Raw genomic sequence first — 22,425 nt, 5'->3', positions numbered from 1 at the left:
ACTTAGGTCTAAATCTGTAATTTTCTTTATTTATACTGATGTCTATTTGTATTGGTGTCTGTCTCCCCCCTTCTAGACTGTGAGCTCGTTGTGGGCCAGGATTCTCTCTCTTTATTGCTGAATTGTACTTTCCAAGAGCTTAGTACAGTGCTCTGCACACAGTAAGTGCTCAATAAATACGACTGAATGAATAACCTAGTGGATCCTTCCTCCTTTTCAGGGGTCCAGGCAAGGTTCCAACTTGCTTGGCTGGCTCCAGAGCTTCTCTCTTTCTCTAGACTGTAAGCCTCCTTTCATTCATTTCAGTGCTCTGCACACAGTAAGCGCTCAATAAATACGATTGATTGATTGATTGATTCACTCATTCAATTGTATTTATTGAGCTCTTAGTGTGTGCAAAGCACTGAACTAAGCACTTGGGGTAGAACAATAAAACGATAAACAGACACATTCCCTGCCCAAAGCAAGCTTACAGTCTAGAGGGGGAGACAGACATTGTTGTAAATAAATGAATACATAAATACATAAATTACAAATAAGTATATAACTGCTGTGGGGCTGGAGGGGGATGAATAAAGGGAGCAAGTCAGGGTGATGCAGAAGAGAGAAGGAGATGAGAGTCTAGGCTTAGTCAGGGAAGACTAAGACTAGACTGTGAGCCCACTGTTGGGTAAGGACCGTCTCTATATGTTGCCAACTTGTACTTCCAAAGCGCTTAGTACAGTGCTCTGCGCACAGTAAGAGCTCAGTAAATACGATTGAATGAGTGGAAGACCTCTTGGAGGAGATGTGCCTTTAATAAGGCTTTTGGGGTGGGGTGGGGAGGAGTAATTGTCTGTTCCATATGAGGAGGAAGGGCGTTCCAGGCCAGAGGCAGGATGTGGGTGAGAAGTCGGTGGGGAGATAGTCGAGACTGAGGTACAGAGAGGAGGATCAATCAATCAATCAATCGTATTTATTGAGCGTTTACTGTGTGCGGAGCAGGAGGATAGCATTAGAGGAGCAAAGGGTGCCGTCTGGGTTGTAGTAGACTGTAATCTCTTTATGGGCAGGGAGCAGGGAATGTGTACCATCTCTGTTGATAATAAAAATAATAATGATAAAAATATTTATTAAGCACTTAAGCACTGTGGGAGATACAAGGTAATCAGGTTGTCCCAAGTAGGGCTCACAGTCTTAATCCCCATTTTATAGATGAGGTAACTGAGGCACAGAGAAGTTAAATGACTTGCCCAAAGTCACACAGCTGGCAAGTGGCAGAGCCGGGATCAGAACCCACGACCTTTGACTCCCAAGCCTGTGCTCTTTCCACTAAGCCATGCTGCTTCTGCTTCTGTTGTACTATACTCTCCCCAGTGCTTAGCACAGTGCTCTGCACGCAGTAGGCAGTTAATAAATATAACTGCGAGCTGTGAGCCCACTATTGGGTAGGGACTGTCTCTATATGTTGCCAATGTGTACTTCCCAAGCGCTTAGTACAGTGCTCTGCACACAGTAAGCACTCAATAAATACGATTGATTGATTGATTGATTGATAATTGATTGATGGACTTATTTTCTTTCCCTGAGTCCCATCCCTAGAGAAGAAACCCTTGGAGAGAGTGTTTCTATTGCTTATTATTACAGGAGATGGGATAGTCAGCTCATTAATCAGACCTACTTTCTAGTTGACTCAAAGTAAACAACTGGGAAGGCATTTCAAAGTATTATAATGAGTGGCACAGGTTAAGAACTTACTAAGTGCCAAGCACTGTTTTTGTCACATAATTAGATAGGATTCATCACACAATTTATGAGTCTGGGAGATGGGTGATTTAATCATTGCTTTCCAGATAAGGAAACTGGGGCCCAGAGAGGTTAAGTGACTTGCCCAAGGTCACCCAACAGGCAATGGCAAAGCGGGGGTTAGAACCAAGCACTTAGGACAGTGTTCTGCACACAGTAAGCGCTCAATAAATACGATTGATTGATTAGGCCTCCGGACTCCCAAGCCCTTGCCCTGGTGCTTGTTAAGCGCTTATTATGTGCCAGGCCCTCTTCTAAGCTCTGGGGTATATAATGATAACATTTATTAAGCGCTTTCTGTGTGCAAAGCACTGTTCTAAGCGCTGGGGAGGTTACAAGGTGATCAGTTTGTCCCACGGGGGGCTCGCAGTCTTCATCCCCATTTTACAGATGAGGGAACTGAGGCCCAGAGAAGTGAAGTGACTTGCCCAAAGTCACACAGCTGGCAATTGGCAGAGCCGGGATACAAGTTGATCAGGTTGGTACCAGTCCCTGGCCCTCCTGGGGCCACTGCTGATCAGTTTGTCCCACGGGGGGCTCACAGTCTGGGCCTCAGTGACCTCATCTGGAAAATGGGGATTACCAGAAATGAAGTGACTTGCCCAAAGTCACACAGCAGACATGTGGCAGAGTCAGGATTAGAATCCAGGTCCTTCTGACTCCTGCGCTGATTTGGGCAATGAAGTCACAGATAGTCCCTTGTTCCTCCCAAGCCCCAAATTCATTCATTCATTCAATCGTATTTATTAATAATAATAATTTTGGTATTTGTTAAGCACTTACTATTTGCAAAGCACTGTTCTAAGCGCTGGGGGATACAAGGTGATCAGGTTGCCCCACATGGGGCTCACGGTCTTCATCCCCATTTTACAGATGAGAAGTTAAGTGACTTCCCCAAAGTCATACAGCTGACAAATTGAAGGGAGGAAGAGAGCTAGCTCTCCCTAACCCTGAATAATAATAATAATGATAATGATGGCATTTATTAAGTGCTTACTATGGGCAAAGTACTGTTCTAAGCGCTGGGGAGATACAAGGTGATCAGGTTGTTCCAGGTGGGGCTCATAATCTTCATCCCCATTTTACAGATGAGGGAACTGAGGCCCAGAGAAGTTAAGTGACTTGCCCAAAGTCACACAGCTGACAAGTGGCAGAGACTGTGAGCCCTACGTGGGACAACCTGATCGCCTTATAACCTCCCCAGCGCTTAATAACAGTGCTTTGCACATAGTAAGCGCTTAATAAATGCCATCATTATTATTAGGAGAGATTTCTCCAATCAATCAATCAATCAATTGTATTTATTGAGCGCTTACTGTGTGCAGAGCACTGTCCTAAGCGCTTGGGAAGTACAAGTTGGCAACATATAGAGACGGTCCCTACTCAACAGTGGGCTCGGGGGCGAAGCAAGGCGAAACAAGGCCCTACTGAAAGCTCACCTCCTCCAGGAGGCCTTCCCAGACTGAGCCCCTTCCTTCCTCTCCCCCTCATCCCCCTCTCCATCCCCCCATCTTACCTCCTTCCCTTCCCCACAGCATCTGTATATATGTATATATGTTTGTACATATTTATTACTCTATTTATTTATTTATTTTACTTGTACATATCTATTCTATTTATTTTATTTTGTTAGTATGCTTGGTTTTGTTCTCTGTCTCCCCTTTTAGACTGTGAACCCACTGTTGGGTAGGGACTGTCTCTATGTGTTGCCACCTTGTACTCCCCAAGTGCTTGGTAGAGTGCTCTGCACACAGTAAGCGCTCAATAAATACGATTGATTGATTGATTGATTGAAAACTCAAGCGGATGGCAAAGCCAGGGGCTCCCGGGGAGGGGAGCAGCCGGAGACCTTCTAGACTGTGAGCCCACTGTTGGGTAGGGACTGTGTATGTTGCCACCTTGTACTCCCCAAGCGCTCAGTACAGTGCTCTGCACACAGTAAGCGCTCAATAGATTTGATTGATTGACTGATTGATTGATTGATTGATTGATTGAAAACTCAAGCGGATGGCAAAGCCAGGGGCTCCCGGGGAGGGGAGCAGCTGGAGACCTTCTAGACTGTGAGCCCACTGTTGGGTAGGGACTGTATATGTTGCCAACTTGTACTTCCCAAGCGCTTGGTACAGTGCTCTGCACACAGTAAGCGCTCAATAAATACGATTGATTGATTGATTGACTGATTGATTGATTGATTGATTGAAAACTCAAGCGGATGGCAAAGCCAGGGGTTCCCGGGGGGGAGCAGCTAAACTGTGAGCCCACTGTTGGGTAGGGACTGTCTATGTTGCCAACGTGGACTTCCCAAGCGCTTAGTACAGTGCTCTGCACACAGTAAGCGCTCAATAAACGCGATTGAGTGATTGATTGATTGGAGTGGGGGGACAGAAAATCTAGAGGAGGAAGGGCTGGAAAGGGGGGCGGGCTGGGAGCTGATGAATTGGAAGGGGTGGGGTCTGGAGGAGGGGAGGAGCTCAGGTGCTGTTGATACACAAAGACCAAAGCGTCCACGCTGGGGCCTAGCCCGCCCCCTCCCCTGACGTCTCAACCATCCCAGCCTCTTTAAACCCGGGCCCTCCAACCCACTCGCCCCGCACTAGTCCCACCACCTCCTCCCACCCAACGCTGCTCTCCTTGCCACCCTGCGCCCACCCACCCACCCACTTCTCCTTCTCAGCCAGAGGACTCCAGGAGACCCTTTTCAGTCGGGAGAAGGGAGCCAACGACCCGTTGGGCTTTAATTTATTTACTATTATTATCATTTGGGGGAGATTTCCTAGCGGTTTTTTCTCCTTTATTATTATTTTTTATTCCGGCCTTCGCTTCGATTAAAGAATCCATTCCCGGACCTCGAGACCAGAAAGGTAAAAAAAAAAAGGGGGGGGGCGAAAGCCGGGAGTTGCCATCCTTAGAACAGTGCCCAGCGCTTAGAACAGTGCTTTGCACATAGTGAGCGCTTAATAAATGCCATCATTATCATTGTGGGGGGAAAGGAGGAGTGGGATGGAGGGGAGCTGGGATTTGGGGTGGGGGGAAAGGAGGAGTGGGATGGAGGGGAGCTGGGATTTGGGGTGGGGGGAGAGGAGGAGTGGGATGGAGGGGAGCTGGGATTTGGGGTGGGGGGAAAGGAGGAGTGGGATGGAGGGGAGCTGGGATTTGGGGTGGGGGGAAAGGAGGAGTGGGATGGAGGGGAGCTGGGATTTGGGGTGGGGGGAGACGTTGCCGCATGGTAGCCCTGCTGCAGGCTACTGCTGCAGCATCCATCCAGCCCTATTTGCTGAGCGCCCACTGCGTGCGGAGCACTGCGCTAAGCGCTTGGCAAGTATAAGTGGGCAACAGATAGAGACCATTTCTGGCCCCCATCGGGTTCCCAGTCTAGGGAGGGGGGAGAGGTCTTTGGCTGGGTCCTTTTGGGGGTCGGGGGAAGCCCCCGAAGGCTGCTGCGGCCTGGTCTTGGGATTGATTTGCATTCGGCTCCTTGGAAATTGGGGAAGCTTTCGGGGGGCTCCTTTTTGGGGGCCCCAACCAGGCCGCGAGAGGGAGGATTGCATCAGTTTCCGCCTTTCCGAGCATTGGGAGGGGCCACACGCGTGTGTCTGTCCATGTGTGTATGGATGTGTATATATATATATATATATATATATGTTTGTACGTATTTATTATTCTGTTTATTTTATTCGTACATATTTATTTGTTAATATGTTTTGTTTGTCTCCCCCATCTATACTGTGAGCCCACTGTTGGCTAGGGACCGTCTCTATATGTTGCCAACTTGTACTTCCCCCAGGCGCTTAGTACAGTGCTGTGCACACAGTAAGCGCGCAATGAATACGATTGAATGAATACGATGCATGTATTCCCGGTCGCCCTCCAATCCGACCCTTTTTAAATTTCCTTTTCCCCTCCTAAGGACGGGTTTTTCGGTGGCTGTAAATCCCCTCCCAGCAGGAGTTTGGGGTTGTTTTTTGGGGGGTTTTTCAATCAATCGTATTTATTGAGCGCTTACTGTGTGCAGAGCACTGTACTAAGCGCTTAAGTTTTTCTTTTTCAATCCCTCGGGGTGAGCGGTCAGCACACTCGCTCCCAGGCCTTTTCCATGCCAAATCCCCCCCAAGGGGGGGAGAGCTGGGGAAAGTGGGGGGGCCCAAGGTTGTGCACATAGTAAGCACTCACTAAATGTCATCATCATCAATCGGATTTATTGAGCGCTTACTGTGTGCAGAGCACCGTACTAAGCGCTTGGGAAGTACAGATTGGCAACATATACAGCCCCTACCCAACTCACAGTCTAAAAGGGGGAGACAAAACCAACCATACTAACAAAATAAAATGAATAGATATGTACAAGTAAAAGAAATAAATAGGATTGATGGTGGTGGGCCGTGGGGGGATGGATGGATGGATGGATGGTTGGATGGATGGCTGGGTGGGTGGTGGAGGAGGGGAGGGGGCTGATCTTTGTTCTGCAGCGTTGTGGGTGTCTTGTACTTTTCCTTGTGGTCGGTCCCCTCCCCTCCCCCTTTGGTGCTGGTAGTTTTCCACTCGCCTGGCGGAGGATGAATCAGCCAGAGTGGTTCCTCACGTGACCCCTCCCCCCCTTTTTTTTTCTTCTCCCTTTTCCCCCCCTCCCCTTTTTTCCCCTCCCTCCCTCCCACCCGCCCTTTTTGCAGCTCGGCCTCCCATTGCAGCAGCAGCAGCAGCAGCAGGAGCAGTCCCTGCCCTTCACCCGCCCTCAGCCCCCTCCCCACTTTTTGGGCCCCCCCCTCTCACCCCCATCATGACCAAAGCGGAGATGGGCCGCTTTAACATCTCCCCCGACGAAGACAGCAGCAGCTACAGCTCCAACAGCAACGAGTTCCCCTACCCCTACCCCACCAAGCAGGCGGCCCTCAAAAGGTCAGAACGATTTGCACTCTCTTCCTCTTACCCCAGCGCTTACAACAGTGCTCAGACCGTAGTAAGCGCTTAACAGATACTATTATCATTATTATCAAATGCGTTTCCCCCATTATTATCAAATATGTATCTTCCCCCATTCTTATTACCAAATGTGTTTCCCTTATTACTATTCTTATAAAATGTGTGTCTCTTCCCCCATTACTATTATTACCAAACGTGTTTCCTTATTATTATTATTATTATTATCAAATGTGTCTCTTCCCCCATTACTATTATTGCCAAACGTGTTTCCTTATTATTATCAAATGTGTGTCTTTTCCCCCATTACTATTATTACCAAACGTGTTTCCTTATTATTATTATCAAATGTGTGTCCCTTCCCCCATTACTATTACCAAACGTGTTTCATTATTATTATTATTATTATTATTATCAAATGTGTCTCTTCCCCCATTACTATTACCAAACGTGTTTTATTATTATTATTACATGTGTGTCTCTTCCCCCATTACTATTACCAAGCGTGTTTCCTTATTATTATTATCAAATGTGTGTCTCTTCCCCCATTACTAGTATTACCAAACGTGTTTCCTTATTATTATTATCAAATGTGTTTCTCTTCCCCCGTTACTAGTATTACCAAACGTGTTTCCCTATTATTATCAAATGTTTCTCTTTCCCCCATTATTATTATTACCAAATGTGTTTCCCTTATTATTATCAAATGTGTTTCTCTTTCCCCCATTACTATTATTACCAAATGTGTTTCCTTATCATCATTATTATCAAATGTGTTTCTCTTCCATTATTGTGTTTCTCTTTTCCATTATCAAATGTGTTTCTCTTTTCCCCCACATTATTATCAAATGTTTCTCTTTTCCATTATTATCAAATAGGTTTCTCTTTCCCCCATTATTATTATCATCAAATGTTTCTTTCGCCATTATTATTATCAAATATTTATTTCCCCATTATTACTATCAAATGTGCTTTCCCCATTATTATTATTATCAAATGTGTTTCTTTCCCCCATTATTATTATCAAATGTTTCTCTTTTTCCCCCATTATTATTATCAAATGTGTTTCTCTTCCGTTATTATTATTATCAAATGTGTTTCTCCTTCCCCTTCTGGGAGGAATGTCCTTCCTTGGCTGGCCTCTTTTAGTAGAGTCGAAACGAAGCACTTAGAACGGTGCGTAGCACATAGTAAGCACTTAATATCATTTATTTATCTAAGATAGTTTTTTTTTTCCCTTCTTGGAGGGATGTTCTTGGCTTACCTCTTTAGTAGAGTCAAAACGCAGCGTTTGGAACAGTGCTTAGCACATAGTAAGCGCTTAATACTGTAATCGTTATTATTTATTATCGAATGTAGTTTTTTTCCCCTTCTGAGATGAATGTTCTCGGCTTACCTCTTTAGTAGAGTCGAAACGCAGCACGTAGAACAGTGCTTAGCACATGGTAAGCACTGAGCAGATGCCATATTTATTATTATCAAATGTAGTTTGGGTTTTTTTTTTTCCCCCCCTACTGGGAGAAATGTTCTTTCTTGGCTTGCCACTTTAGTAGAATCGAATTGCAGCGCTTAGCACATAGCGCTGAGATGAGAAACTTGAAATAGACTATGGGTATGGCAAAAAGCAACAGCATTTCAAACAAGAACTTTTTTTTCCTTGCAGCCATTATGCTGATGTCGATCCAGAAAATCAAAACTTTTTACTTGAATCAAATGCGGGGAAGAAGAAGTATGAAACCGAATATGTAAGTTAAGGATTAGGAGTAGTTGGGTATGTTTGATGGAGTTTTATTTTTAATGCACAAAAATACTACCTTGGGCGGGAGGTGCAAAATATTTGAACTGGCCCTCTCCATTTAAAAAAATCCACTTTTTTTTTTTTACCTTTGCAATTTTCACAGCATCCAGGTACTACTTCCTTTGGAATGTCAGTATTTAATCTGAGCAATGCTATCGTGGGTAGTGGAATCCTTGGGCTTTCTTATGCCATGGCTAATACTGGAATTGCTCTTTTTGTGTAAGTATCTTATGTGAGTGCTACAACCCCTGAAGCATAGTTAGGGTGGCAAAACCATAAGTGTTTGGAATATATTTTATCATTTTATGGTGTGGATATAATCCTGAACACTACTGGTTTTTGGTTTTTTAAAAAATTCCTCATCGCCAGTCAGGTTTAGAAGTTGTAATGTTCATGTGACAGGTAAGTCATAAATTCTTTGAAGGAATGAATTCAGTAAAGAAAGCTGAAAATGTATAAAGTGAGGAAGAGTGCCAGCAATTTGGTATATAGTTCCATTTTTTTTTCCTTTTGTTTTTGAGGACCAGGTGTATACATTCCTCAGAGAGCCTGAAATAGGCTTAACGAATTTCTGGTCTCAGAAGCTGCATATGACTGTTTAAATGCTTCAGGAAAAGAACCAATTTGAACATAGGGTGTGGTGATATTCATTGTAGAACATGTTTGATTTAAGTATTAATCATACTTGTTTTTTAGTGTTGGAATTTGCTAGGATTATGTGCAGCCTCCCATATGTCATGGCTAGAAGAATTTTTAACAAATAGCTTTGTTATGCTTTTTACTGATCTAAATGGCCCAGTCCCTTGTTGGGCCCAACTAGAGGGTCAGATAAGTGTCATTTTAGTTGAGTTCAGTGGCCATTTCTGGTAGAGTTGCCTTCTCAGGAGAACCGAGCGCACATTTTAAAGCCTTTATGAGCTGCGCTGTGTGGTAAAATTCCACACTGTCTGTGGCTTGGCACCCTGCCTCAGCTGGATTCTGTATTGTTTGCATCATTGACATCATGTATTTTGAGGCATCTCAGAAGACAGAAAGGCAAGGGTTCTAAACAGAGACACGTTGAAGACAAAACAAAGCTTACAGTCTGTGCTATGCCAAATGTTCTCCACCTGGCCACTTTGTATGTAACTACTACTTTTATGTCATTTATTTTGAATGGCATCATTAGGGGTGAAGTAGAATAAAAAACTTGAATCTTTTCATTGGTTTAATGCATTATCTTTATTCTTAAAGCATCCACTCATATTTTTAAGTAACCTGTGAAATCAGGTTTAAATGTAGACCAAAATAACCAGGTGTATGCCAACCCCAACTTTAAATGGTTAGATCAAAAATTAGATAATTATTTCAGAAGTTGGCTCTTGTTATTACGAAAGCCAGTAAAGAAAAACTTGCAGAAGAAGCATCATTCATTTGGCTCAGATCATTCTTCTGAGAACGATAGGAAGATTGGCATCATCCGGACATAAGAGATTGAGCGGAATAAAAGACTAAACCCCCTCTAGAGCGAGCTCCCTGTGGGCAAGGAATGTGTCTCTTATATTGTACTCTTCCAAGCGCTTCCTACAGTGCTCTGCACATAGTAAGTGGTCAGTAAAAACGATCGACTGAAGTGGGGAAGGAGGGGTGATGGGCAAGATCAATGAAGTCAGTTTTCGGAACTCTTTATTGGGTATAAATTAGGATCAATCCTAGGCCTTATTTTTTTTTCTTTCAGATCACACTGGGATGTCACAGTGTATATTCAGTGTCCCCTAGTGGCCTAAAAATGCAAATTCTAAAAGCGTGTTATAATTGAACCACTATTTCAGCTGCCTGCTGTGGGGAGCGTGTACTGCTAAATACCTCTCACGCTTCCTAATGGAAGTGCGAAAGCTTGGGTCCTGGAAGGGATATGAGCTGTGAGCAGTAGTGTTGAGTTCTGTGTAGGACTGTCAGAAATCTAGAACCAAAAAAAGTATACTCCTCAGCTTTAATTGCAAAAGAATAGTCTCCCGTAAGAGGTAGCCGATATTGAAACTTGAATATCATTTCTAGGCATGTTTCGGGTTTTTTTGCGGGGGGGGGGGGGGTGTCCCTAAAAAATGATCTGCCAACAACATCCTGCAGAAGTGTGGCTCTTACATCTCTCTGAATAATCTTTCTTTCTACCACCAGAATTCTCTTGGCATTTGTGTCAATATTTTCCTTATATTCTGTTCATCTCCTTTTGAAGACAGCTAATGAAGGAGGTATAGTGCAATTTAATATTTTCGATAGTATTTTACCAGCCTTTTTCCTTTTAAATTATACCCCTTTACAATTTTTGGGTTTTTGTTTTGTTTTGTTTTTCTCCAGGTTCTTTATTGTATGAACAATTGGGACAAAAAGCGTTTGGTATGGCAGGAAAACTTGCAGCCTCTGGATCAATTACAATGCAGAATATTGGAGGTAAGAGCTTTTAGAAGCCGATCAGGCTGGTGTATTTTCTCTATTTCTTTGTCAACAACTGGGACTAAGCTCCTTGTGGGCAGGGAATGTATTTACCAACTCTGTTATATTGCACTCTCCCAACAGCTTATTGCAGTGCTCTGCACCGTAAACCCTCAATAAATATGATTTAATTGGGCCATGCACTATGGATACCCAGTTATGCCATATTTTGCGCTCCTTATCCACATGAGTTTTTGGCACTCATTTTGTTCAATCAATTTTTCTCTAGCTATGTCAAGCTACCTCTTCATCGTGAAATATGAGTTACCATTGGTGATCCAGGCACTAATGAGCATTGAGGAAAATAAAGGGTAAGTATTGAGGTCAGGCATAAGAAACCCATAATTTTATTGAAAATGATAGAATGGAGCACCTTAGTTTTAATAAGGGTTCAGAAGTTTGTATTTTTAGATAGTCTGGAATCACTTGCAGGATAAGGGCATTTTAATCACATTAGGGGGAGAACTAGAAATAGAAGTTCAGAACAATAGGTCACTTAGAACAAAACTGCACTTGAAAATGCCCTTTCCACATAGGAACTGCCAAACCACATTTACAATAGATGAATTAGCAGTGTTTCCTAAGCAGAGGTGACAGAGATATGCTTCAGCTTAGTCTTCTGAGGTCATTTCCTTGGACACCTGGCTCTGCTCATTTAGCCAACCTGGTTAGGCACACAGTTTTTATCTAGAGCACATTTGGGAAGGAACCATTTACAAATGCAAAAGATAGATGTAGTTATCTGGATTGGATTTTCCAAAACTTTTGATAAAACAGTCTTAAAGTGTGAACTTGGTTCTGGTGCTCCTAGGAATGAAAGGAGTTTGAGTGGGTTTTGGGCTTTTGGGCTTGTGGGCTTATTTTGTTTTTATGGTAATGATTAATTACCCAGGGAGAGAAAATCTTGCAATGTGAAGGTGATGAAGGGTTAAGGCACAGAAGGTATTTATCTAGTGATAGAAAGCTTAAGGTAAAATGACAACGACCATTTAAATAGAGATATTGTATAGTTGCATTTAGGAGTTTAATCCAAATCTTTTTTAACTTAGCAGTTACTAGAGATGGTGTGATTAACAATACCCCCCCCCCCCCCCCCCCACACACACACACACCCATTACCAGGAATAGGCTTTGTTGGAGCAGGCTATTCTTAAATCTGCACTTGGGTGTTTTTTGTTTTGTTTTAGCCAGGCATGAAAATATTTCCTTGCTGAAGCATTCAGATTTGTAGTTAACCATTGTTAACCATGTTCTAAAATTCCCATGTTTCTAATTGCAGCAGTAGTGAGTAAAGCCATGGCAGTTGTGCAATCTAAAAAATGTTTGAAGATAAGATAACTTGCTCAATAATGCTTCGTTAATTCCATTAGAATTGAGCCTTTAAAGAACACTGTAGTTATGAATCTGCTGGCAGTCTTCCCAGAATAAGCAGTAGGGCAAAAGTTACCCCGTTCCCCTAATGGTCTCGTTGTTTCTATCCTGACTGTACATTCATATAGAACAGTGAAATGTTGAATTCTTTTCCACCTCAAAATGCTTTTTAAATAGTCCCTTAGGCATTCAATCTCTTAAGAACTTTCCAAACATGCATTTCACTTTGTTTATGAAGTTTCCACAAAATGATCCATGCTAGTGCTGTGAGACAGTTAATTAGTTTCTGTGCCAGTCAGATAGAATTGTCTGAAGAGCAGGAAGAGACTTCATTTGAGATTGTCCTTGGGGATTACTTTAATCTTTTTTTATTATTATTTAGGGAGTGGTACCTGAATGGTGACTACTTGGTTCTGCTGGTGTCATTATTACTCATTCTTCCTTTGTCACTGCTGAGAAACTTAGGTAAGAAAGTTTACGGTGTTGGTGGATCGTTGATGGTATTGAAGTTATGGCCCTTTGATGACATGAAAGAACAAGTGTCTGATAAACATTGTCATTAAGATCCTTGGTTACATTTAACGAGAGGTGTCACCCCTAGGGAATTGGCCAGATCATAGTATATGTAATTCTAAGTGTATATATATATATATATATTTTTTTTTTTTACACACACGCAGTCTTTTATTTCCAGTTCAGCGGTACCGTATCATGTACTGTTAAGGAATTTTGAACTTCATTCCAGTGCTGTGTGTCAGCATATGTAATTATACATAATGACAGTGTGCGCAGGCCTTGTCTTAATCTTTGGTCGGGGAGGGAAGGGAAACTAGGGTGCAAACCATTGTGTTTTATAATGGAACGTACAGTTCAAAGCTCCTCCTGTCACGTTTGCCTAACCAGTCTAGTTTATGTCTATCTCAGTGGGCAAAATTTGTTTTGAAGACTGGAGACATTTCTTTAAACTGGCTTTTCCCCCTCCCTCGTTTACAGGTTACCTGGGATATACAAGTGGCTTCTCCTTATTGTGCATGGTCTTCTTTCTGATTGTCGTGAGTATAATTGCTTTACGTATTTGAAGCAGCTTTTCAGATGGAGCTTCTTTTAGCATTTTTATCCTTGTTGCTTCCTAAGTAAGATGACATACTTTTTATTTTTAGGTGATCTGCAAGAAATTTCAAATCTCTTGCCCCTTTGAAACTGAAATGGTGAATGAGACGGTGAATAACACTTTTATGCACCTGGCAGAAAGTCAAACATCTGCATTAGAAGTTAATGTGACTGAGGAAGATACGTGCAAGCCACATTACTTTATCTTCAACTCTCAGGTGACTGTGTAGACTATGCTAACAGTAGAACATGAGGGAAAATGTAGAGACTTCCAGGATGGTAAACTTTGGAGAGCTTCAAGCAAAGAAGACCCTCATTTATATTGGTTGCAAGAATAATAATAACTCTGGTATTTGTTAGGCACTTACTGTGTGCCAGCCACTGGGATGGATACAGGCAAAATTGGGTTGGACATAGTCCCTGTCCTGCATGGGGCTCACAGTCTTTATGAATTTACCTTGGTGTATGGGGAGACTGAACCAAGTAATTCATCGGTGATCCCTTCCAACCCTTGAACCTTTCCTATTAGAAGAGGGTTCCTAATGAGAAATGAAATCACTTGCCTGGAAATGTGCTCATAGTAAACTACAAGCTATGGAAATATTGCATTTTGGATATTGGTCACTCATTCTATGTGGAAGAGGTTTTTTAGTATAGATAATCAAAACAATAAAAACAGTCTTAAGTGCTTCTTTTGTACCAGAGCACTGGGTAGATAGAGATGTTATTGGACACATTCTTGGTCCAATGTGGGGCTCACAGTTTAGTAGTTGGAAGTCTCTGGATGTTCTGTTTTACCATGGAGACAATTTTCTCTAAAATGATCTTGGATTTACAGAGGGTGATCAGTTAGAGTAGGGACCGTCTCTGTGTTGCCAGCTTGTACTTCCCAAGCGCTTAGTACAGTGCTCTGCACACAGTAAGTGCTCAATAAAGTTGAATGAGTGAATGAAAGTTGGTTTCTAATAGATGGGGTTGGCAGTGTTGTTGAACTACTGTGCTGTAGAAGTATTGATACCTCTACAATGGCGAGGACATTAAACATACTTAACAGCCAGAATGAGAGCCTAATTTAATTTGAGGCTTCCAAAGTCCATGATGAATTTAACTGACTGGCTGGTTACATTGATTAAAGTGTTCTCTAGCTTTGTTTTTTTTTAAGATTAGATCTACTTGTTTTTCAGACTGTCTACGCCGTTCCAATCCTGACGTTTTCATTCGTCTGCCACCCTGCAATTCTCCCCATTTATGAAGAATTGAAAGGGTAAACACTTTCACAGACTTGTGCCCGACTGGGAAACATTTCATTATTTTAATAACTAATAATCTAAGTGCATTTTTTTTCCTCTCTGAATTACAGGCGCAGCCGGAGAAGAATGATGAATGTGTCCAAAATTTCATTCTTTGCCATGTTTCTCATGTACCTGTTGGCTGCTCTCTTTGGATACTTGACATTTTATGGTAAATGTTTGGGTTACTTTCTAGAAATGGGAAATTTTGTTAGCTTCTAACTAGTGATAAATGTAACTCTGACTTCAAAGAATACACTGGTCACATGTAACATACCATGAAAGGAGAAAGATTTCTATACTCCAAGTGTCTGTTGGGTCCCAAAGTAAGACCACTTACCCAATCATGAACTTAATAAACTGCTTCTTTAAATTTTCTCCACCCCGCCCTTCCCCCTTAGCAGGGATTTAGCCACTTGGCTCCAGTTGCTTTTAATGGAAGTCGTGTGGCTTAAGTCTCCACTCAGTGCTTTGAAAGTGTGCCACTTAACATCGTTTTAATCGTATTAACTAGTAATTCCAAATTAATCTCCATTGAGCTTTTTTTTTTTTTTTTAAAGACAGGTTTTATGAGCTACCATCTATGTTGGGCCAAATTGTGCCCTGAGTCATTGACACAAGACCTCTGAGCGTGTCAAAGGGCACAGTTTGAGCCTTTAAATATTCCTAGCCTATTTCAACCCAAATTTATTAATTTCTTTTATTTTTTTATTTTTGCAGGAAATGTTGAGCCAGAATTGCTTCACACTTATTCTGCGGTTATGGGTGCTGATATTCTTCTCCTCATTGTCCGTTTGGCTGTATTGATGGCTGTCACACTTACAGTACCTGTAGTTATTTTCCCAGTAAGTCATTTTAAGTCACCCATTCAGCAATGTAGCACTAACTCTTTGGGGACATACTAGTTTGTATCATAACCCTGGGATCTCCCTATAGAATGGGTCTTGGCTCCAGAGATGGGTTTACAGGGAGTGTAAGGCCATGTTTGACGTCCATTCTCCATACCTTCCTCAATTGGTTTAAGCAAATAAAACATTTTTGGGAGGGAAGGGAAAAGGTCCCACCCCAGCCCCAACACACATTCTTCTCCCCAATTACTCTCATCCGTCTTTCTCCCCCTTTGCGTCCTCCCCTACCACAATGTTCGAAAAGCAGAGTGGTCTAGTGGAAAGAGCGTGGGCTTGGGAGTTCGGACCTGGGTTCTAACCCTGGCTCTGCCACTTATCTGCTGTGTGACCTTGGGCAAGTCACTTAACTCTGTGCCCCAGTTACCTCATCTCTAAAATGGAGGGCTAAATCTGATCACCCTGTGGGACGAGGACTGCATTCAGCCCAATTAGCTTGAATCTACCCCAGTGCTTAGTATAGTGCCTGGCACTTAAGCGCTTAATCACCATTTGGATTCCAAATCAAGGGTTTCCAGTCCTGAGCACCAGCTAGGAGCTAGAGAACTTCCCAGCTGGGATGGGAGCAGGAAGGAGCAGACCACTTGCTGCTTTTCCCCAATTGCCACAACTCTCTTTTCTCACTCAGCACCTCTAGGCTCCAAACCCAAGTCAGAGAACTCCATCCTCAGTTTTACTGGCGCACTGCTGTTGCTCAGCTGAGGTGGAATTTCTACTCCCCAGGTAGCACAGTAATTAAGACATTGGGGTTGTGTTTTGGTTTTTTGGTTTTTAATGAGGGGGAGCCTTAGTATTCTGAAATTTGGGCAAATCGTGTTGAAATTTGTAGGCTGTTAAGCCAGAATCTCTGAATTAGGTAATAAAATTGCTTTTTTGTGCATTGATCTAAAACTTTAGTCTTTATGTCCTGAAGCATGTTTCCATGTTCTTTAATTTTAAATTTGAAACATAAGCTTAGGGAGGAAAGAATTTTTCAAAATTCTAATTTGAAATGTTACACTTTTTTTCACTACTTTTTCATTCACTTTTATTAAAGCTACTCTCTTTTTTTTTCCCCCCGCCCCGCCTTGTCCAGATTCGCAGTTCCATCATTCAGCTATTGTGTGCAGCAAAAGATTTCAGTTGGTGGCGTCATACTCTTATTACAGTGTCGATTTTATCATTTACCAACGTGCTTGTGATCTTTGTCCCAACTATTAGGGATATCTTTGGGTTCATTGGTAAGTCTTTCTGAATGTTGTTTCTAAGTGCCTTATTCCATCTCAGTGTGCATTTATTGGCATGACATGGTAAATGACTCTTGAAAATCTTCTTGTAAACAGGTGCTTCTGCTGCTGCCATGTTGATTTTTATTCTTCCTTCAGCCTTCTACATCAAACTAGTGAAAAAAGAGCCCATGAAATCTGTGCAAAAAATTGGGGTGAGTGAACAGTACTGAGACCTTGCTGACAAAAATCTCTTTAAAGCAGCCATAATTTCCCCAATAGAAGTCTATTTATGATGTAATCATTTCTAAAAGCATTTACTATGAGCCAGATATCTGGACTAAGCACTAGGGTAGATAAGATAATCAGATTGGATTTAGCCCCTATCCTACAAGGGCTCACAGCCTAAGAAAAAGAACAGGTATTGTGACACAGGTGAGGAAACTGAAGATTTTTTTTTTTAAGTGATTTTTCCAAGATTATTCTGTAGTACTAGAACTCGAATCTCCTAATTCAGTCTTATGTTCTAGACTAACTGTCTCAACTCAGTGCTGAAACACTTTTAAGATGCTCACAAATCCATTCGAAGCTTTTCAAATGACAGTGTTCTGCAAATCAACCCTTTCAATTAAATGAACCCGTTACATAGGCGTGCAGCAGGAGGCCTTTAATTATATGTCTTGGCTCTGGCTTGCTCTGTTATCGGTATTTAATGAGTATCTGTATGTGTGCCACGTGTGTGCCACCCAGTTTCTCTTTGTGAACTGGAAGAACATAGGCTTCATTTTTGTGTTCAAGAAGAGATATTTAAAATCAACCGTTAGCTTATCGCTCGTATCTTGAATGGTGCAGGCCTCCCATTCTTCTCTAATGCCCCTGTAACCATTTTACAGGTGAGGGTCCAAAAGCAAACTAGACTTTTAGGGCCTGCCCAAAATCATCTTTCAATTCTGTTTAAACTAGAGAACGCTTTTGTCTTTCAGTTCCCTGTTCTCCAGTGTGCCAGGAGGTTTTCTCTTATGTAGTTCATCTGGCTAACAGAGCAGAACCCTGAAGAGGTTTTTAGAGAAGACACTTGCTCCCTTAGCCTTCCCTCCTCCCAGCCCTGTTTGGGGCGGTTTCAAGGATTTGTGATTAGAAAGCAGGAAAAAGATTACCGTGTAAACTAACAAAAGTTTTCATCTCCATTAACATAACAAACTGGTTCTGTGAACCGAGGAAAAAGTTCTCATCTATCCAAACAAAGTGCAGCTTGCCTTTCTGAGAAATCTAAAGAGGGCTTAGCTACTTTAACTTTCTATTCACCCAAAATGAGGTCTATCAGCTCCATTGGAAAGAGCTGAGCAATCTCTTAGTCCTAGCATCTGGGTGAATCAGAGTCACTCTGGAGACTAGTAACAGGATTTATTGAGCACACACTACTGAATGTTTGGAAAAGAACAACAGGTTCATGAGACTCATATCCTGGCCACTAGAAGCTTACCCTTTAATGGAGGAGGCAGATATGAGGCAGCAGGTTTTTGTCCACTATTGGGAAGTTTCTCTGCCTTTTACTAGGTAGATCCAATCTGAGGGGCCCCATTGGGAGTTTTTAAAGATTCTAGACATCTTCGTGCTAGGACAGGTAGCATGGCCTAGTGGATACAAGCCTGGGAGTCCAAGGACTTGGGTTCTAATCCTGACTCTGCCATTTGCTGTGTGTTGGACGGGGAACGTTTCTGCTAATTCTGCTGTAGTGTACTCTCCCAAGTGCTGAGTACAGTGCTCTGCACGTAGTAAGAACTCCTTAATTATGGCTGATTGACCTTGAGCAAGTCACTTCTGGACCCCAGTTACCCCACCAGTAAAATGGAGATTAAGATTGGGAGCCCATGTGGGACAAGGACTGTGTCCAACCTGATTCTCATGTTTCGTCTAGCCTAGCTCCTAGTACAGTGCCTGACATATAATAAACGCTTAACAAATAGCATTTAAAAAAATCTCTTCAGGTTCCTGAGGTAAACTGGCTTCATTAAGTCGACTATCTGTACTATCCTCCTGCCAAATAGTAGGTGCCTTTGAACTTAGATAAGAGGCTTCTGTTCAAGGATTTAATAAAGGGAGTGATGGGCATCTTTACTCTGACTAGCTATTTTCAGAAATATTATGGTACTTAGGTGATTACTAAATGCTAGGCATGGTACTACTCAGATAAAGGGTACTACTATTTAGTGAATGCATTGTTACACAAAGTTGTGCTCATGTCTACAAAGTTACAGTAACTTGTTAAGTAACGAACACAATTTTACAGTCGAATGTGGAACGTTTTCAACTCCAGAACTATTAACCGGAACTTTCTGTGCTCTCCTTGTAGGCTGTATTCTTCTTGCTAAGTGGCATATTTGTGATGACTGGAAGCATGACCCTGATTATTCTAGATTGGATCCACAATGCTTCTTTAGATGGCCATTAACTGGAATGACTAAAACTTGAATCCTTCACTTCAGACTCCAGTGTTCAGTCAACAATCTACTGAAAACGAAATTTCACCTATGTTTGCAGTTTCACTTCCTTTTGAAACACAGATTCTTTGCTGGTTCTTCTGTGTGTAGAATAAGTGAACTCTTGGGAAATTATTCTGCATGGTAGAAATGGAATTTAACAACCAACCGCCTGAGTCTCTGGCTAAGGGAAGTGACAATTTTATTCCATTCCAGAGAATGGACAAAACTCTCTTAACTTTTATCGAGCCACATGTCTGGCTTTTGTCATTATTGTTACTTGGATATTTTATGATTTTACTTGAATGTGCCTAAGGGAACCATTCGATGTGAGAAATAATCCTTAATTTACAGTGAAGTATTGAAATAACCAATGAGAGAACACTATTATTTTTTTGTACCAAAAATACTTAATAGACCTCAAAAGCACTATTTTAATTTTAAGAAATTGCTTTTTTGAACTTTATCCAGCTAGGGTTGTCAGTAGAACCAGTAAAAATGTTTCATCGGTGTGTAAAACTTGCCTTTTTAATAGGCATGATAAGCCAAAAACTTTTTTTACCCAAAAGTAATCATTTTTAAGAGGAAAATTATATCCGTTCCACTGATGTGAGGAAAATATCGACTAGAAACATAGATTTTTGTTGTTGTTATTGTTTTTGTTCCATTCAATTCGCCATTAACTTAAAAATGAAATTTACAAATATTTGCTATTGGCATCCCAGGTCAGATGATTTAACTCTTAATTGCCATGGTTTTTTTTTTTTTTTGTCTGCCTTTAAATCACATGGCTGACGAATTCTGAAATTTTAAAAAAGGAATTTATTGTATCAGCATGGAAGATGACAAAACATATTTCTGTGGTAAAAACACATTGAGCTAATAGAGCTTGAGGTACCAAATAGTGCACAGTTCGTTCAGTTGCATCTATCTCCAGAGACATTGACAACTACAGTTAGATTCTGGTCAGCAATTCACTTTTGAAATGGCTACCAACAGCGGAGAAAACCTGGGGACTCGTTTCCTCACTCAGCAGGACTCAGATGACCCGGTATTTCCGAATTCACGCTCACTACTACAAGCATGAAATACTTGATGATTCGTTTTAATCCTCATTCTGTATACACTAGAGGCCTAGTCCACAGGTTATGCCGATGTTTGTATTACAAGTTCTCTTTGTACGAGGAACTGGGATTCTCAGCAATGCAGTCAATATTTTATAATGACTCATGCACTGGATTGTCACCTCATACTTGTTTGCTTTATAACTATTTTTTGTTTACAACCAGAGGAACTAGTGGTACATGAGAATAATTAGATGTTTTGGTTCTCCTGCATGTTCGTTGGGCCATTTCTATCCCAGTTGAAAGACAAAAAGCTACTCTTAAACTTGGCTTTTAAGAGCATATTTATGGTATGTGGTGAATATATTATCAAACCATGTGGTACTCAGCATATATTTAACCACCTAATTTATATAACTCCAGTAGTTGTTGAAGAAAGCAAATGATGGGATCATCCAGTTCCTTAGCGGGTGCTCATGGTTTCTCTCGAAAAACTGGCACTACATTCAGTTCTAGGAAATAGTCTAAGTGTGGCAAACGTGGTATAGATTACCCAGTATTCTTTCTATATGCATAAAGATCATAGTCATTGGGGGGGAAATCTCCTTTTATGTAATTTTGCAGAAGAACAAAACTTGTAAGTACTAGGTTTAATGGACCAGTGTCCTACTACTTTCATGTGCAATTGGGCCTCATTAAAATGATTTGGAATAATTTGGGGTATCATGAGAAAATGGATTCCACCTCACTGCTGTTATTTTGGGGCTGGGCCATCTGGTTCGCCGGGGACTCTTATGTGTCTCTTGAGCCCCACCTGTAATTCAAGCCAAGAATCGTGCTCCTTGTTCTGCAAAATAGTGCTGTATGCCACCCTAGAAACATGCAGGGAAATGCCATGTGAAGACATTTTCCACCATTTTCCATTTTCCACCTATCCTTGGCAGGGAGCAAGAGCTACCCATTGCCCATGAGACACAGTAAACAAAGTTGGGAAGGATGGGAAACTTCCCAGTGCCCCGCTAGCCCGGTGCATGATTCTCCAGAAGCCCGACTGCCTTTAGATTCATTAATCTCCTTCAATGGGCGGTCTTCAGTATTAAACCACTGTTTTGTCACCTCAGTTTGCATTACTGTTTTCCATGGATTTTTTTTCCAGTCATAACTGTAATATGTTATTTATAGAACACCATTAATCCATTAAAGCTAACCTATTTTTCGATATTTATGATAATCTGTACATAAACTGTCCGTATATGTGTAAATAAGGTGTATATAACTGGCTCTTGGGCATGTGTACATATTTCTGTTTATTACAGCATTTTGTTGATTTCATGTTGTGCATCTGTGTAAGAATTGTTAAAAGTTCCTGTAAAGAAAAACTAAGGATAGAAATGTTATCAAGTTGTGTAAGAGCACATTGGAATTCCAGTTGAATATTTATTAAAACTGTTTTTGCAACAAACACAAACCTAAGATGCCCACCCCTCCCACCCCCTCAAAAAAGTAATGAAAATGTGGTGCAGGTCCAGACTTATTACTAACAGGTTTTATTTTTCACAATGTAGTGGTTATCAAATGTGATATTGAAAAGGCCTTCATACGCAGGTGTTCTAAATCTCTGTACATTTTGTATATACATATACCCACTGTACTGTTAGAGGCCAACAATTCAAGATGACTTGTTGGCAAAGAGTGTTACACCGTTTCAATGAAACATTGTATGTTTGTTTTAACTAAACTAAAATAAACACAAGTTTAATCCTTAAACTGGGTCTATTTTTTTTAAAGAAATAAGTTTTTTCTACTCATACTACACTATCAATCATCTATGGGGTGCTTATTTTATTTTTTTAATGGTATTAAGTGCTGTGTTCCAGGCACTGTACTAAGCGCTGGGGTACATACAAGCTAATCAAGCATGGGAGAGCCTCTGTCCCACATAAGGGTCAGAGTGTTAATACCCGTTTCTGGATGAGGTAGCGGGCACAGATACTTGATCCCACTTTTCCCCTTCAAAGCCCTACTGAAAGCT

At 41.6% G+C, this 22,425-nt stretch overlaps 1 protein-coding gene across 1 annotated transcript; it reads left to right on the top strand.

The window, feature by feature from the left end:
• Window positions 1-6,508: 6,508 nt before the first annotated feature.
• SLC38A2 (solute carrier family 38 member 2) lies at window positions 6,509-22,160 on the top strand. The gene is made up of 15 exons (XM_038760260.1): window positions 6,509-6,678; window positions 8,363-8,444; window positions 8,601-8,716; window positions 10,655-10,728; window positions 10,835-10,927; window positions 11,199-11,280; window positions 12,723-12,805; window positions 13,334-13,392; window positions 13,501-13,668; window positions 14,635-14,714; window positions 14,811-14,911; window positions 15,460-15,584; window positions 16,720-16,864; window positions 16,967-17,064; window positions 19,203-22,160. The coding sequence occupies exons 1-15, from the start codon at window positions 6,560-6,562 to the stop codon at window positions 19,299-19,301; spliced, it is 1,524 nt and encodes a 507-aa protein (XP_038616188.1). The 5' UTR covers window positions 6,509-6,559; the 3' UTR covers window positions 19,302-22,160.
• The last annotated feature ends 265 nt before the right edge of the window (window positions 22,161-22,425 follow it).

Source organism: Tachyglossus aculeatus, chromosome 2 (genome assembly GCF_015852505.1).
Source record: "Tachyglossus aculeatus isolate mTacAcu1 chromosome 2, mTacAcu1.pri, whole genome shotgun sequence".
Lineage (NCBI taxonomy): Eukaryota > Metazoa > Chordata > Mammalia > Monotremata > Tachyglossidae > Tachyglossus > Tachyglossus aculeatus.
This window is presented reverse-complemented; position numbering and strand designations above follow the sequence as displayed.